The 16,919-nt window shown below is 40.6% G+C and overlaps 1 protein-coding gene across 1 annotated transcript in view; it reads right to left on the reverse strand.

Annotated features, from left to right (window-relative positions):
- Positions 1 to 2,964: 2,964 nt before the first annotated feature.
- Positions 2,965 to 16,919, reverse strand: part of DCUN1D2 (DCN1, defective in cullin neddylation 1, domain containing 2) — a 38,274-nt gene continuing 24,319 nt past the window's right edge. Inside the window, exons 4-6 of the mRNA XM_006851551.1 lie at positions 13,629 to 13,711; positions 9,579 to 9,675; positions 2,965 to 3,044 (exon numbers count right to left, since the gene is read on the reverse strand). Coding sequence (XP_006851614.1) covers positions 2,965 to 3,044; positions 9,579 to 9,675; positions 13,629 to 13,711 — 260 coding nt within the window. The remainder of the gene's footprint in view (positions 3,045 to 9,578; positions 9,676 to 13,628; positions 13,712 to 16,919) is intronic.

Genomic DNA, 16,919 nt, shown 5'->3' on the forward strand with positions numbered 1-16,919 from the left:
TGTTAAGTGCACAATTACATGTCACTAAAAATGCTGACAATGATTCTTCCAGAAATTCTTGGTAGGCACTCTAGGAAGGTATGTTGTTGTTGTTGTTGTTAAGTGCCGTTGAGTCAGTTCCGACCCATAGCAACCCTGTACAGGGTTTCCAAGGAGCAGCTGGTGAGCTTGAACCACCAACTTTGTGGTTCAAACGACTTTGCAGTCTAGCACATTAGCCCACAGCACCACATTTCTTGAATCTACCATGTTTGGCTTATTCATGTATTTTCAATGGATTTGTAATGTGTATTACAGTATATTTTGGTACATAATTTCTATCAGCTCAATGATATTCTTTATTCTGTGAACTTTTAAGATCTGTGATTTCTCACATGAAAACAACTCTATTAACAGCATATATGATATGATACTGGAAGTCCTGGTGTGGCACTGTAGGATAAGCACTGGACTGCTAACTACAAGGATGGAGGTTCAAATCTACCCGTTGCTCCTCAAAAACCCTATATAGGGTCACTGTGAGATGGAACCCACTCGATGGCACTTACAGTAACAACCAAAAATCTGATACTTGAAAAGAAAACAAAATAAGCTGTTTTTGAACATGATGACTGCAGACAGAAGATTACACATGAAGTTTGAAGCTTCTACTGGATTTTTTTTATTGGTTACTATAAATAAAAATTTTGTTTATCCCATGACTGAAGACAAACATAAAGATGAAGACACTGCCATCTAGTGGCAAGTATCTAAGCAACCAGGAATAGAACTTAAAAGGATACCAGAACAAGCCGCAGAGAAAATAATTTATTTTAAGGTTAAGGAAGAGTTTAACATCTTAATAGCATGCATAATTTAAATGTATATAACAGAAAAAGAAACCCACAGGTTTTTTAAAGAGTCATTTGTCCAATTACTAATGTTGTGATAGCTATGGATACCCAACCTTATAGAATTTTAAATCTTAAAAAAAAAATAATCACAGACTTTCATAATTATCTGAGCTCTACAAATTGATCTCGACAGAATGCTCACATGTCAAGAATCTATGACGCATAGAAGGATTTTTTTACATTTTTGAAGTTTTTGTTAAAGCGAGCTTTTATTAAATGTTCTCTTAGAATCACAGTTTCGAAGGTAGAGGTGATCTACTTTGTCCCTTACTAGCTATGGAAACAGAGGTCCAGTGTGGTACCGTGGGCTAATGCACTGGATTACAAAGTCAATTTGAACCACAAGGTCACCGGTTCAAGCTCACCAGCAGCTCCTTGGAAACCTTATGCAGGGCACACAATTAGTGGCTGAGTCAGGCCTAGATCTCAGTCTTCAGTCTTTTAGACCCTTCTTCACTCCTCTATCCCGTTGCCCCCCCCCCTTTTTTTTTTTGAAGATTTCTATACAAAAAGCATATATAGTTCATACCTTAGCCAAGTATATCCAAATGGATGTGGCTTTTGATTTAAATAGTAGTTTCCTAAAACACTGAATGCATTTCATCTTGGGGAGTCAGATCAAAATACACGTTTGAGGCATACCGGAAGTGAAGCTCTTCTCTTTCAGCTGTCTCCTGTAAAACAACAGCCAACTATCTGCTACCTAAACTGCACAGAGGGCAGCAAGGGACACCTACCATGACAAGGCCAAATACACCAAGATCCTCTTTTCAAATGAGAGGCTGACTTCTAAGGTTCTCCAAAGAGCTTTGTCAAAAGAAGATCAGGGTGATATCCCACGCTCTCCACATCTCGGAACAGCCCGTTTCTGAGCCGCACTAGTGGGGACACTTTGACAAGGCTGTTGACGAGTTGGTTCCAACCCACAGCGACCCTGTCTTGGGTTTCCGAGGAGCAGCTGGTGAGCTTGAACCTCCGACCTTGCGGTTCAAACTGACTTTGCAGTCCCACGCATTAACCCACAGTGCCAGTAGAGGTCAGGAAACACACAATCTGTTTCAAGGACACGTTTCAGCTATCAAAGAAGATGAAGGCTTCTGCTTTTTTGTTTGTTTTCTCCCCACAATGATGCATATTTTGGCTTCCAAATTGTACCACTTTTACCAAGGCTTGGATGCTAGGCATGACTGAGACTGTACATGTTTGAAAGTAACCAACTCCCTTGATCTTTAAGCCTTTACTTCATCACTCATAAAGAAATAATTTTTCATGGAAAATGTCTTTTAAAATGTAATTATATATATATATATTTTGTTTTTTTTAAATTAAAAACAAAACATACCTTAAGAAACTTCTTCAGAAGTTCAAATAGCGTTATTGAAAGTAAAACAGGCTTGCTGACTTGTAAACAGCTTAAAGTAAAACTTTCCTGAAATCACACACTGTGCAAACTGTAATGGTCTATTCAAAATTATGAAATGAGCTACAGATGAACAGCTAGGAAAATTATCACAAACAAAAATAGATTTGGCAAATCTAGACATTTGGTAATTCAAAAAATATAAATCTTGAATTCCTGGCACCAAGTTTAAAAAATTTTAGAATCCATTACAAGATCATCTTTTGGGTACATGTTGTATAAAAATACAACATCCTACTTGAGAACACACACCCTGGTTGTAAGTGTATTGACAATTTAGTTTCGCAGGGGTCTTGGTAACTGCTGGTATTCATCTTAAATCATGAACTAAACAGCATGCTCTGCAGTCCTGCAAAATGGGCTCTATGTTACTTTTTCTTAAATATCAAAACCATGCAGAAATCTCTTTAAAAGCAACAGCTACAATGCCCCGGGGATCTGCAAAGATTCCAAAGTGGTCATCTTGTGAGGAATTCACGGTGTCCATAAAACAGTCACCATTTTCTTCAAGAACTGGATGGTTCTTTTAGCTTCATGAGCAGGCAAGGATGACTTCTGAAATCAGTGAGAAATGTGCACAGTAACTGACCCCAGTGTCTCCTTTATGGGATGCAACCCATCCACAGCCTAATTCCAGCATGGTCTCTCTGCTCAGAAAGTGCTGCGTTTTCCCCCCGTGACGACTGGCCGCGCATATTCCACAAAATCATCTATAAGAACAGGCCAGGCTCCTAAAGGAAAATAAACAAACAGAAGTTTTAAAGGAATACTTCTAAACCACTTTTTTCACAATCCAACATTGATAGTTCAAGAACAAAAATGATTTCTTCACAGCACAGATTAGCTGAAGTCATTTAATTCTTTGGTTCTAGCCAGACCAGGGTCAGTAAATATTCATCTGAAATACTGGTATGTTCATGTGTGCAGAAAATGTCCCTTCTCATAACACTGACATATAACATGATCTGATCACGAACTTCCTTGCAGTGGCTCGACAATACTCGGCCTGGTGCCCATAACTCTAAGGGTCAACAGATTGTAGAGGAGTGAAGACAGACGAACAGATGTGTCCTCCCAAGCTGGACGGATGAACTAACCCTGCTGTCAACAAGTTGATGCCAACTCACAGCGCCACTGGTTTTCCATGGCAGCGAGTCTTTATGGAAGCCGACTGCTACATCTTATTTCCAAGGAGTGGCTGGTGGGTTTGAACCATGACCTTTCAGGCAGCAACCAAGTGCTTAACCACTGTACCACTGGGACTCCTTAGACAGATGAAGTACTAATGTCCTCCAACTAGGTCATTTCTGTCCTTGTTCAGAATGCATGCCTTTTTTGTGCTTCTTGATGAGCATGTTCTCATAAAGGTTCAGTCCAAATCCACCCCATCCAAAGTCGCTCCTCTATGTTCCTGCAGCACTTAGACCACTACTATGCAGCTGCTAACCAGTCTTCTCACACTCTGCAGTGTCTTCCTCTCCTGTCCACCCTCCTAACCTCCCCACCAAGTTCTTCCTCCACTCAGCACTCAACACATACTTATTACCTAATTTCAAAAAAAATAATGCATTTTGTTATCTTGTTGACACACACAGCAAAAATATTACCAATTCAAGTGTTGACATACATAACTCAGGGCCATGGATTACCTTTTGCAAGTTGTACCATTCTTACTTTTCTATGCTGTTCCTCTTCCACTAACATAAACTGCCTCCCGAAGTTTCCTATCGAATCTTTAAGTTGCTCTTGTCAATTTGAGCCCACAGAAGAGCAAGATCCTCAAGGCAGACATTTTTTACTAATGAAGCTAAACTGTTCCTTAGGATTTCAGGGGCTATTTTTGGTTTATGGTTTAAAGACTATCTGAGGGTTTCATTTCAGGGGTACATCTACCATCCACGATTACAGAAGAGCTGGATTTTAAACATTTCAAACCCTATTTTGTACTCATTCCTCTTTTAAACAGTAATTGCTCTTTTAGAATCTTTGATCATAATGATAAATAAGAGCTGAGCATCTTCCAGTCTCATGGCATGGAAGGCAATTCACCACAAATTTCATCTCCTCCTTCCGTTCCAGACTCTCCTTCCCCCTTTTTTCCAAGGTGGATAGATGCCAATGATTGTACCCTGGATGACCAAGTATGAGCTTTTAGGACCCCAGACACTATTCAGCATTTAAACACTTTATTAGGCTAATTAAGTGGGATTGTCCGATGACATTATTCATCAAAGCAAGGACCGAAATCCCATGAACTAGTTGGTTGGACATACGCAGCCTCAGCACCTACTCTTTTTGTAACTGTTCAAATTTATCTAACACACAGCTTTCAACAACTAAACTTTTTACAGGTGTATAACTTATTGAAGGGAGTGCTGGTGTGGCACTGTAGGTTAATATGCTGGACTGCAAAGTCAGTCTGAACCACAAGATTGGAGGTTCAAACTTTCCAGCTACTCCTCGGAAACCCTACACAAGGTTGCTGTGGACCAGAACTTAACAACAATTTACTGAAAGCACTTACAATTGGCTGTCCAATCTTGTTCTCAATCAAAGCCACTTTTCTATCATTGCAAATGGACACTCAGTACTCATGGGCAGTAACCCGTGAGCTCCTTCCCTTTTGTCCTGGGTCACCGCAGATAAAGTTTGTTGCGTATACATCAGGCTTTTTTTTTTTTTTTTAATTTTTCATTGTGAATTGAATGAAGGATGCAGTTTTACATTCAACAAATCCAACACTTTGTTTCACCTCAATGCCTCCAGTCCCCTCCAGGCAACAGTTACCCAGCTTCCTCCCTATTTCCATGGTTCCTGTTTCATTCCACCCTCCTTCCCATCCCTTCTCAACTTGGTCCTTAGGGAAATGTTTCTTTTTTAATATATGAGTTATCCGTCGTTTGCCCTTTTATGACTGAAGTATTTTACTCAGCATAATGTCTTCAAGCCCCATGTGTATGGTAGTGTGAGCGTCAGGACATCCATTCCTCCTCCTGGTCAGACAGTACTCTACTGTATGCATGTAACCCATTTTGTTTTTCCATTCATTCCTTGATGGGCATTTAGGTTCTTTCCACCTTTTGTCTCTCGTGAATAGAGCTGCAAGAAACACAGGTGCACACATCTTTTTTTAGATGTAAATAGCTAGGAGTAGACTTACTTGCCCGCATGTTGTTGTTACATGCCGTCCATCCAGTCAGTGTGACTCATAGCTTCCCTACAAACAGAGTCAAACAAACACTGCCTGGTCCTGCGTCAGCCACTGTGTCCATCCATCTCATTGGGGTCTTCCTCATTTTCACTGACCCTCCAATTTACCAAGCCTGATGTCCCTTTCCAGGGACTTGTGTCTCCTGGTACGGTATGATACAGTTTTCTGAGGAAGTGTCACATTGTCGTCCACAATGGCTGGATGATTTTAAATTCCCACAAGTGGATAAGGGCTCCCGTTCCCCCACATCATCACCAGCGTTTGCCATTTTGTTTGTTTGTTTTTAAATCTCAATCATCCTGTTGTTGTTGAGTGCTGTGGAGTCAGTTCTGAGACAATGACCCTGTAGAGGTTTTCTGAGGAGTGGATGGTGGATTTGAACCACTAAGTTTGAGACTAGCAGTCCAGTGCTGATCCAACAGCACCACACCAGAGCTCCTAAAACTTACTAGAGAGAGTGGAGTGGCATCTCAGTAGGTTCTGAGCGGCACCTCTTCAATGCTGGTGATTACTGAACATCTTTCCATGCGCTGGATTGCCACAGGAATGTTCTTTCTGATGAAGTCTCTAGTCACATCCTTTGCCTAGTCTATGATTCGGTTGTCTTTTTGTTATTAACTTGCCAAAGTTCTCTATATATTTTGATTATCAGAATTTTACTGGATCTAGAGTTTATGAAAATATTTTCCCAGTCAGTAGCTTGTCTTTTCACTTTTTTTGGTAAAGTATTTGGCTAAAGAAAAGTTTATTTCATGTTTTGCTACTTGGGTTTCTGTTACTGTATTATATAATCATCATTAAAAACGAGGTCTGCCAGGCTTGCAGAATATGCCCGTTGGTTGTTTAAATGATTATATATTCTTGAGTGTTTCCGTGTACATCTCCCCCCAAAAACACCAGAGGGAATGGAAGCAAATACTGTTGAATGAGGATGCAAGGAGGAGATTGTAATCATTGCAATGAAATGATGAGTGTAAAACCAAAGTTCTCTCGTGTAAATTATCGCTCAATTCACAACAAAAACTTTTTTAAAAAAGTGTTTAACCAAAACCAAAAACAAAACCTAGGCCTGATGGTGTTACAGCGCCCACATTTAGGTCCCTAATCCATTCTGCATTAGTCTGTGTGGATGCTGGGAGTCATGGGTTTGGTTTCATTTTCTCTAGAACCGTTGACTGAAGAGACCTCCTTCTCCCCACTGAGTGAACTTAACAATCTTGTAAAAACAATCAGCTGACCACAGATGTGTGGGCTTGTTTCTGGACTCTCCATTCTTGACCATGTGTCTACTGGCCTCTTTTTGTTTTATCAGTTAGCTGACTGCTTTGCCTGCTGTAGCTGTAGATATTTTAAAATCGGGAAATGCAAGTTGTCCTGCTTTGTTCCTCTCTTTCAATATTGCCTTAGCTATTTTTGGCCTCTTACTATTCCATATCAAGTTGAGGAGGATTGGTTTTTCCATTTTTTTTTTTTTAATGCTATTGGAATTTTTATTGGGATTGTGCTGAATCTATAGATCTTTTGGCGAGTCCTGACATTTTTATAATCCATGAACGTGGGGCATCTTTCCATTTACTTAAGTTCTCTTTAATCTCGTTACGATTGGCACTGTAGGCAAGGCACTGGGCTTTTACCACAAGGTCGGTGGTTCAAACCCACCAGCCACTCCTTGGGAGAAAAATAAGGCTGTCTGCCTCTATACAGATTAACAGTCTCAGAAACCCTATATAAGGTTGCAATAAGTCAGAATGAAGTCCTGGTATGGTACTGTAGGATAAGCACTGGACTGCCAACCTTAAGGACGGCAGTTCAAACACACCAGTCACTCCATAAAAACCCTATATGGCACCTTGATGAGAGTGGGTTTTTAAAAACCTTTGAGTAGCGCTGCCCTATATATTTTTCTCTTTTTATGTAGACGTGTCTGCCCTTGTCTCACCAAATATGGTGAAACGCAGAGCACTTATGTATATATTCAATTACATATTCATTCACTAATTGGACAAACATTTATAAAGCGCCTGGTACATGATTTTTGTTGTTGTTGCTAGGTGCCATTGAGTCAGTACCGACTCATAGCGACCCTGTGCAACAGAATGAAACCTGCCCAGTCCTGGGCCAGCCTCACAGTTGTTGCTACACCTGAGCCCACTGATGCTGCCACTGTGCCAGTCTGTTGCTGGGGGTCTTCCTCTTTTTCTCTGACCTTCCACCTTACCAAACATGACATCCTTCTCCAGAGACTGGTCCCTCCTGACAATATGTCAGCAATATGAGAGACGAAGTCTGGTTGTCCTGGCCTCCAAGGAGCACTCTGGCTGCACTTCTTCCAACACAGATCTGTTGGTTCTTTTGGCAGCCCATGGTACTTTCAGTATTGTCCTCTACACACCATAACTCAACTGCATCAATTCTTCTACAGTCTTCCCTATTCATTGTCCAGCTTTCACATGCATATGATGTTATCAAAACTATCATGGCTTGGGTCAGGCACACCTTAGTCCTCAAATTGACATCTTTGCGCTTCAACACTTTAAAGAGCTCCTGTACAGCAGACTTGCCTAATGCACTATGTTGTTTGAATTCTTGACTGCTGCTTCCATGAGTGTTGTTGGTTGATCCAAGGAAAATGAAGTCTTTGACAATTTCAACCTTTTCTCCATTGATATGGATGTTGTTTATTGGTCCAGTGGTGAGGATTTTTGTTTTCTTTACATTGAGATGTAATCCATACTGAAGGCTGTGGTCTTTGATCTTCATCAGTATTTTTAAGTTCTCTTAGCTTTCAGCAAGCAAGGTTGTATTATCTGCATATCGCAGGTCATTAATGAGTCTTCCTCCAATGCTGATGCCACGTTTTCCTTCACATGATCATGCTTCTTGAATGATTTTATCAGCATACAGGTTGTATATATGCTAGGTGTTGTGCGAAGTGCTGAAGATGTAAAAGAAGACCAAGCTAAGATCCTTGGGGAACTTGTACATAGAGTGAGAAAAATAGACACGTGAACCAGTAAAGACCAATGATGAGCTGAAGAATCTGTACTTTCTAGAACACAGAGACGTGAGTGGTTAGTTCTGCTGATGGCAGAGCAGAGAGAGTGAATGGAGGGAAATTACAGAGAAACTCACAGCTTAGCTGGATGTGTTGTGAAGTACTGTTGAGTCGGTTCCAACTCAGTGACCCGGTACACGGTTTCCAAGACCATACATCTTTGCAAGAGCAGAAAATTTTACCTTTCTCCCACAGAGCGAGTGGTGGGCTTGAACCACCAACCTCAGAGTTTGCAGTCCAGTGCTGATCCTACAGAGAGAGGCATTGTGCTCCCTTCACTAGGACAGGCAGTGAAGACTTACAGTAGGTGAGGAGCCTGGAGGTTGAGAACTTCCTCCCAGAGTATGACTCTTCCCTTCCCAACGTAGGAGTTGTTTTAGGTGCCAGGGAGCTGGTTCTGATGCACGGCAGCCCTGTATAGGGTGCCCAAGGTTGTACATCTTTATAGGAGCCGAAAACATCAGCTTTGCAGAACATACCCAGCATGCACTCAGATAAAAACAAACAAGCAAACACAGGTCTTCTGATTCAGTGTCCTGAAATATTGTGGGCGGAGGAAACGACAGAGTGTATCATTAAATTTACATAAATAAATCTACGGTAGAATCTTCAAGTAAGGCAGCATCATGAAATCACTGACCTAGGGGGTCACACTGCCTATTTGGGACCATTAGCCATCCAGGTTTTCTGTGTTTCTGCCCTGGTGGTCTGTGTGACGTTTTGGAAGTGGTTTAGTTTAAATGGCTATCTTCTCGATTTATGGGAAATTTGAAACCCGTTTTCCTTTCTAGGACTGAAGTGAGAACTTTCCCTACACCCATGTCATTGCTAAGCACAGCACACAAGCACACGTGGTGCCAGGAGCCAGAGCACAGTGGGTCTGATCACAGTGTCTAAGTTCTTCCTCACTCTGCTTTAGTGCTGACGGCAGGAAATGTTAACATTCCGGCTAAGTTTAAGGATTCCTAGCAATCTTCCAAAATACTGTCATTTCAGTACCTTCTTCATCATAGTTAGACATATCATCTGCAATCATATTTCCAAAATCTAGTAGAAGGTTCCAAGTGTCCCTTGGAATTGATCTTTTGTGATGTTCCTAAAACATTAAGAGAAAAATAAACAAATAAACACCAGATTTAAGACACAAAGCTGAACTCTTAAACATTCCAGTGGGTTGTCTGGCTTCATTAGATAATGTGATGAGGAATACAAGTGCACGAACAAAGCTTAAAACTTAAAATAACAGTGCTTTGAATAATTTGGCTACACCACCAATGTGTGAATACAGAAAGCAGATGTCTTTAAAAACAAAATATAGTCTTATACATTGGATTTATAAGGCTAACCCTATGATTTTATAACTTATTGATGGCCTATTCTTGGGTTATGTGTCTAAAATATAGGTTACAGAACCCCAAGCAAAAACTTAGAAGAATCATGGTCACAAGGCTATTAACTTCTGAATAGTTTCAAGAGATAAGCTATAGCGCACGAGTTAATGATTTAAATGAGCCTTCGTCTATTACAGATACTAACTAACCCTAAACCAAACCAAACCTGTTACTGTCAGGTCATTTCTAACCCATGGTGACCCCATGTTTCAGAGTCATGAGTACTTGGGGTTTTCAATGGCTGGAACTGAAAATTAAATTGTGATTTGGGTGACAGTTTAAAGGGGAAATGGGTTTCCCACTCAACAATTCGTACACAGTTTAATCAGTGACAGATTGCAGTCTCAACAATGTTAACAGCTCTGTTCCTACTTCCTCCCTGTGTTTACTGTTTTCATTTCTTCTTTCCTGTCCCTTCCTGTCTTTTAAACTTGTCTTTGGGCAAATGCTGTCCTTTGGATCTTAACTGGGTGACTATTCTAAGTGCTATTGTTCTGGTAGCTACTGTTGACCTTACAGGTCTACTGTTTTGCTGACAGGTGAACCAGAGGGGTGAATGTGGTTCCAGGCTTCAAAGGAATCCACAGGCCCATATTCTCGGGAGTTCCACCCAGACTCTATCTCAACAATAAGCCTTGGCTTTATGACTCTGAGTTTTTTCCACATTTTTCTCTCACTCTGTTGTGAACGTTAACAGTGGTTGCTGGGCACCATCTAGGTCTTCTTGTCTCAGGGTCATTCCTGGAGACTGGGTGTCTTGTGGTCTATTAAGTCCTTGGCACAAATTGTCTCCTTGTGTCTTTGATTGTCTTCACTCTTCCTTGTTTCTGACAGGGGGTGACCACCTTAGACGGTCACTCAGGAGCTTCTAACGCCTCAGCTGCTAGTCACCGAAGCAGGATGTGGAAACCTATCTTTGTGTGTATAATGTTATGTGAACTGACCTCGATGCCGCTGAGGACACTATCCTGAGCCCCCAGGCCCAGTGACTCATTCTTTCAAGATATATGGATTCCAACTCATAGTGACCCTAGGCAGTGTTTCCAAGGCTGTAAATCTTTATAGGACCATAAAGCCTCATATCTCTCCCTTAGAGCAGCTGGTGGATTCGAACTGTTGACCTTGGAGTTAATAGCCCAATGCATAACCCACTGTGTCTCCAAGGCTCCTTGCAAGCTCAATGTTCATGAACATGTTTACAGCACATATAAACACATATGTAAAAATACCTTGTCAAATCTCTGTATGTTCATGGGGGTCGTAGCATTTGTCTCCCACTTCTGTTCAGCTTGCTTGTAAACACATGTACCCACCTGTGGGTTATCAGTACTGTTACTGCAGGTGACTGTAATATTCTTGGATGTTAGATTATTACGTTTGCTGCCTTTAGCTCTTGTATTCAGTGCCTTTATCATTCGTCACTGTTACTTTATTGTATATTGCCTTTCCCTTCATCCAAGTTAACATGTGTCTACAGAATCCTGGTGTGGTGCTGTATAATTAGCACTAGACTGCTAACCACAAGGCCAGTGGTTCAAACCCACCAGATGCTCCTTGGGACCCTATACAAGGCTGCTATGAGTTGGAACTGACTCAGTGGAACTTAATCAACAGAAACAAAATGCTCTAGTTAGTGACTTCCCCTCAGTGGTTGTAACCATATGGAAACAGACCACCGGGTGGATGTGACCCACCAATCTCCAGGTCAGTAGTTGAGAGCAGGCATTTGCACCACCCAAGGGCTTTCTACATGACAGCAGCTTTCACATACAGCACTTAAAAAGCCTGTTCGGGTTTAAATGATTTACTTATATTAATGAGCAATTTTCCCCAACAACCTTATAAGCTAACTAGTATTAGGTTTTTTTGCTTTTTTTTTTTTTTAACAGATGAGGAAACCAAGGCACAGGACAGATAAACAACTTGCTGTTGGTCACAAAACTAGTTCATGTCAATTATGACTCAACGATTCTACAGGACAGTTTAAAACAGCCCCAGAGGGTTTCCAAAGCTATCATCTTTATAGAAACAGATGGGCTCATCTTTCTCAAGATCAGCTGGTGGATTCCTGGTGTGGTGCTGTTGGTAGATGTGCTGGACTGCAAAGTCGGTTTGAACTGCAAGGTCTGTGGTTCAAGCTCACCAGCTGCTCCTAGGAAACCCTATGCAGGGTCGCTATGGGTTAGAATTGACTTGATGGCACTTCACAACAACAAATTATTATTAATCTAAGCATTCTTACTCTACTTATAGATTTAGGCTTTGTGAAGTACCTATTCTTCTTTGAGACTGCGTTATTGTAGAGCCTACTGCAAGCTACCAACACTAACTGACTCTTTGAATTCCTTCTGAACATTATCAGACACAAGGGGATTTAAAAAAGTTTGTGGAACAATTCCACTGTCTTTTCATTCCACAACCTTTCTGAAGGTCCTTTGTGCATTTAAAAATGGTATCAGAGTATGAACACATGCACAGCGGTATCTCTACCGGACACTGGAGCAAACCCCACAGTCCTGGACCCAGGAGCAAGTGGTACACAAAGTTTGGCTCTGATGAGTTCTTCTAGGACTCTAAGTTTCTTATAAAAAGTAGAGAAATAATCAGCAGTTTTGAGACCACAGAGGAAACAATAAATCAACAGGTGGTTGAAGTTTCAGGCAGATCATCTAGAAACGTAGTTCAGAATGCAGTTGCCATGAACCACTTTCTAAAAGCAGCCTTGGAGCCAGGTGAAACGTGAAGCCTAGCTGCTATGGATTACTGGAGTCCAGCAAAGTTGTGCAGCAATCTCTCTGCTGTCTAATACACTCTGTGGACAGCTTTATACCACCACTCTCCTGTCCGTCTGTCAGAGTGTGGTGGCTTGTGCGTTGCTACCACTGGTATTTCAAATTCCAGCAGGGTTATCCACAGTGGAATTTACTTCTAGATTACAACTACTTCAGACTATCAGTAGAGCTTCCAGACAAGAAGGTCTGGTGATGTCGCTGTGAAAACTGTAGCTGCTAGCTACTGCTGAATGGCCTTAGAGGTCGTGGCTGTGGTCTGTAAGGTGTTGCCTGGTGGGTTTTCAGCAGCAGATCACTGCTTGGACTTTCTTCTGAGTCTGAAAGTTGTACTGAGACACATGCAGCATCACAACAACACGCACACCTGCGGTGACAGGTGGGTGGGAGATGCGCATAAGGCCAAAGCTAGCCAATGAGAAGGCTGTGGGTCACAGGATCTCATCTGGCACTACAACCTGAGGACTCTGGACGCATCATCAGGAGGGACTGAACATCAGAGGAGGTCATCAAGTTTGATGGAGTGGAGGAAACCCTCAGTGAGATATAATGACAATATGGCTACAGCAAGGATCCCAAACGGATCAACCATCAGGAAGATGGTGTAGGACTCAGTAACGTTTCGTTACATTATAAAGGAGCTGGCACAACAGCAGTGAAGAGTAACAACCTTAGCGTTTTATCCACAACTACAAATGATACACTCATAAGTAACACTTTAACTTCATTGCTTCCAGGACGGAGAAGAATATTCTGGCATTATCTGCTGGGGAAGAGGAAGTTACCAGGAAGTTGAACAACCTTGTTTACAATCCATTAATTTCAGTTCTATATTGTACATACCCACCCAGAAGCAGGAGTATACTTACCAACAAAAACTTGTTCCAGAGATCTAAGAATTTAAACCTTCCAGATAATACTAAATTCCAATATGCGACAGCCATTTCTAAATCTGGCAAAAAGAGAAGAGTCAATAAATCCCAATTTCTTTATTATTTTTCTACTGCATAAAAAAATGTAACAATGATTTTCACATGATCAACAGACTCTGGCAATCTTCCTTAAGAGTAATATGAGGTATACAAAAATATTCCTGATAATTTTATGTTATCTAATTTCAAAAATGAAATTTGTTTTAAAAAGGATTTGAATATATGTTATTTGAACATGCAAATAATTGCTCTGTAATTTATCAGTTTTGAAGACTCATTTTCATATGTACTAACAGTCCTGGTGTAGCACTGTAGGTTAACACCCAAGACTGCAGACCTGTTTGAACTGCAAGGTCGGCGGTTCAAGCTCACCAGCTGCTCCTCGGAAACCCTATACAGGGTCACTATGGGTTGGAACCGACTCGATGGCACTTAACAACAACAAGCATTCTTTGGACTCCTGGTGTGCCGCTGTGGGCTAATACACCAGACTGCAAAGCCGTTTGAACTGCAAGGTCAGTGGTTCAAGCTCACCAGTTGCTCCTTGGAAACCCTATACAGGGTCACTATGGGTCAGAACCGACTTGATGGCGTTTAACAACAAGAAGCATTCTTTAAACTAAACTGATCTTGTTCTATTAACACATATCATTTGTTTTATGAAAACAGGGCACTGTCCTTTCTAAATAATGACCCAGACGTTAAGCATCTTCTTCAGAATGGAAGGGAAAGGCTGCTTTCCAAACAGATCCACGTGACGGATTCAATCGTGTCTCCAAAAAACATGTGCCAAGTTGGCGAGGCTGTGTCTCAGTATTGTGTCATTGTCCTCCGTTCTGGGATCGAATGATCCCGGAAGCTGTAAATTCTGACCTCATGGTGGCAATGAGGCAGGACTCAAGGATGTGATGTTAATAAAACAGGATACACTCTATAGGGCTTGGCTGTATCTTGAACCCACCTTGTGTGAGATATAAGAGAGATTGAACAAGTGAGCAGAGAACAGAGTCCCACTGAGAGAGGAGAACAAATAATGAGGTGTATACTTTGGGCCTGGGACCCTATGCCAAGAAGCTGCTAGACCCAGGGAAAATCAAGACATACGGAGGTCTCCAAGGAATGCTGGGTCTGCAGACCCTGCGAGGAGAGAAGACCCTTCCTCCTAAACTGAATTCAGACTTCTAAGCTCCTAAAGTGTGACAGAGCATACCTGCTTGTTAAAGCGGAAAAAATAACTAAGACTCCTGCCTTATTGTTCTAAGAATTAAAGTAGAATCTGGTTCAAAAATGAATATAGAATATATAAACACTACAAGGGCTCTGAATTTCTGAATGTGTAATCAAAACAAATATATAAACATTGGGAAATGAATTTTCTCTAAGGGTATTTAAAAATCTCTAGTACTTAGCCAATGCCCTAATTTCTTCCTTATAATGGGAAGATTGCTCTTGCTAAGTACCGTCGAGTTGGTTCTGACTCATAGCGACTGTGCAGGGTTTCTGAGGAGCAGCTGAGGCATTTGAAGCACCAACCTTGCAGTTCAAACTGACCTTGAGGTCGAGTGCTTTGAGTATATGATAATTTCACAGCTTCTATATAAATCTGTATGTAGCGAATATGAACAGATAGGATTAAGTATTCAACCTAACGATAATGCAAGTCTTAAGGGAAAATTAAGGTTGAGTGTTATTACTCTATTAGAATATTATACTCAGTCCACAATTTTTTTTGGAATAATGACTCACTGTCTGTTCATCAGACGTTGTTAATCTATTTCTTTTTATATGCTTGGGATAGCAAGTAAATGAAGTGTCTGAAAACATTTTTATTTTTTAAACAGACAAATTGCAATCAGGTGGTACTGTACCCAGTAACAGAGCTGTGTGGAAAGCATTTTCTAATTACACCTTTCTGTACCTCTACTGGATAATCTACTGTGAAAGCAGATGAATACATACCTTAAAGTAAAAGATGAGATAAGAAACACAAGCTACCCAAATAAATACTTTGCAGGAGATTTTCATTTACATTTTGTTTGGTCCCAGCTGGGAGGAACAACAACAAAAAAAGTATAGCTGCAGCTCTAACTTGAGAATCACTGTGGACAATTATTATTAAAACTTGACAAGTTATAACTCTGGACAAGAGATATAGGAGCAAATCTAGCTTTCAATAAATGCTCATATTCGCTACATATTTAAAGGGTCTATGACAGCCTTTCTCAACCTGAAGTTTTCTTTCTTAATCAGAAAGTTGCAAGTAACTTGTAGTCTGAGACAGCTCTCTAAACCTGTCTACAGAATCTGAAGTATTATGCTAAGTAAAGTCTTATCTGGATCTGGCTTATCAGCCTATATACTATCACTTAGAAAGAACATTCACTAAAATCTCTATTCAGTTCATCTTAACGATGCAAAGCTCTCACAGTGAGAAATAAAGGTTAACCTGTGGAGAAAAGAAAACAAGGCTTAAGGCATTATCCAACAGCTTTGCAAACAGGAACCCGACAAGGATGCCCTTTATCACCATTCCTACTCAATATTGTGTTAGTTATTTGAGCCAGAGCAATAAGGTAAGAAAGGGAAATTAAAGGCATCCAAATTGGCAAAGAGGTTGTAAAACTCTATTTGTAGATGATATGATTCTATACATTAAAAATCCCAAAGACTCAGCAAAAACAAAAAAGATTGAACTCATTGGAAGATTCAGCAAAGTGGCAGGGCACAACATCAATATACAGTAATCAGTTGGATTTCTCTACACTAATAAAGACAGTCCTGAAAAGGAAATTAGGAAAACAATACCATTTACAATAGCCACCCCAAAGATGAAATACTTAGGAACAAATCTAACCAGAGAAACAAAAGACCTATACAAAAAAAAAACAAAAAAAACAACAACCAAGAAACCAAAAGAGACTTACAAAAATGGAAGAATATACCATACCATGTCCCTGGATAGAAGACTTATCATTGTGAAAATGTTAATGTTACCCCAAGTTATCTATATACAATGCTATCCCAATCCAGATTCCAACATCATTCTTTAAAGAGATGGAAAAACTAATCACTAACTTTATATGGAAAGGAAAGACACCTTGGATAAGTAAAGCAATGCTTAAGAACAAAGTTGGAGGCCTCTCACTCCCTGATCCCAAAATTTACTACACATCATAGTAGCCAAAGCATCCTGATATTGGTACAACAAAAGACACATAGATCAATGGA

The sequence above is a fragment of the Chrysochloris asiatica genome, unplaced genomic scaffold, assembly GCF_000296735.1.
Source record: "Chrysochloris asiatica unplaced genomic scaffold, ChrAsi1.0 scaffold00029, whole genome shotgun sequence".
Classification (NCBI taxonomy): domain Eukaryota; kingdom Metazoa; phylum Chordata; class Mammalia; order Afrosoricida; family Chrysochloridae; genus Chrysochloris; species Chrysochloris asiatica.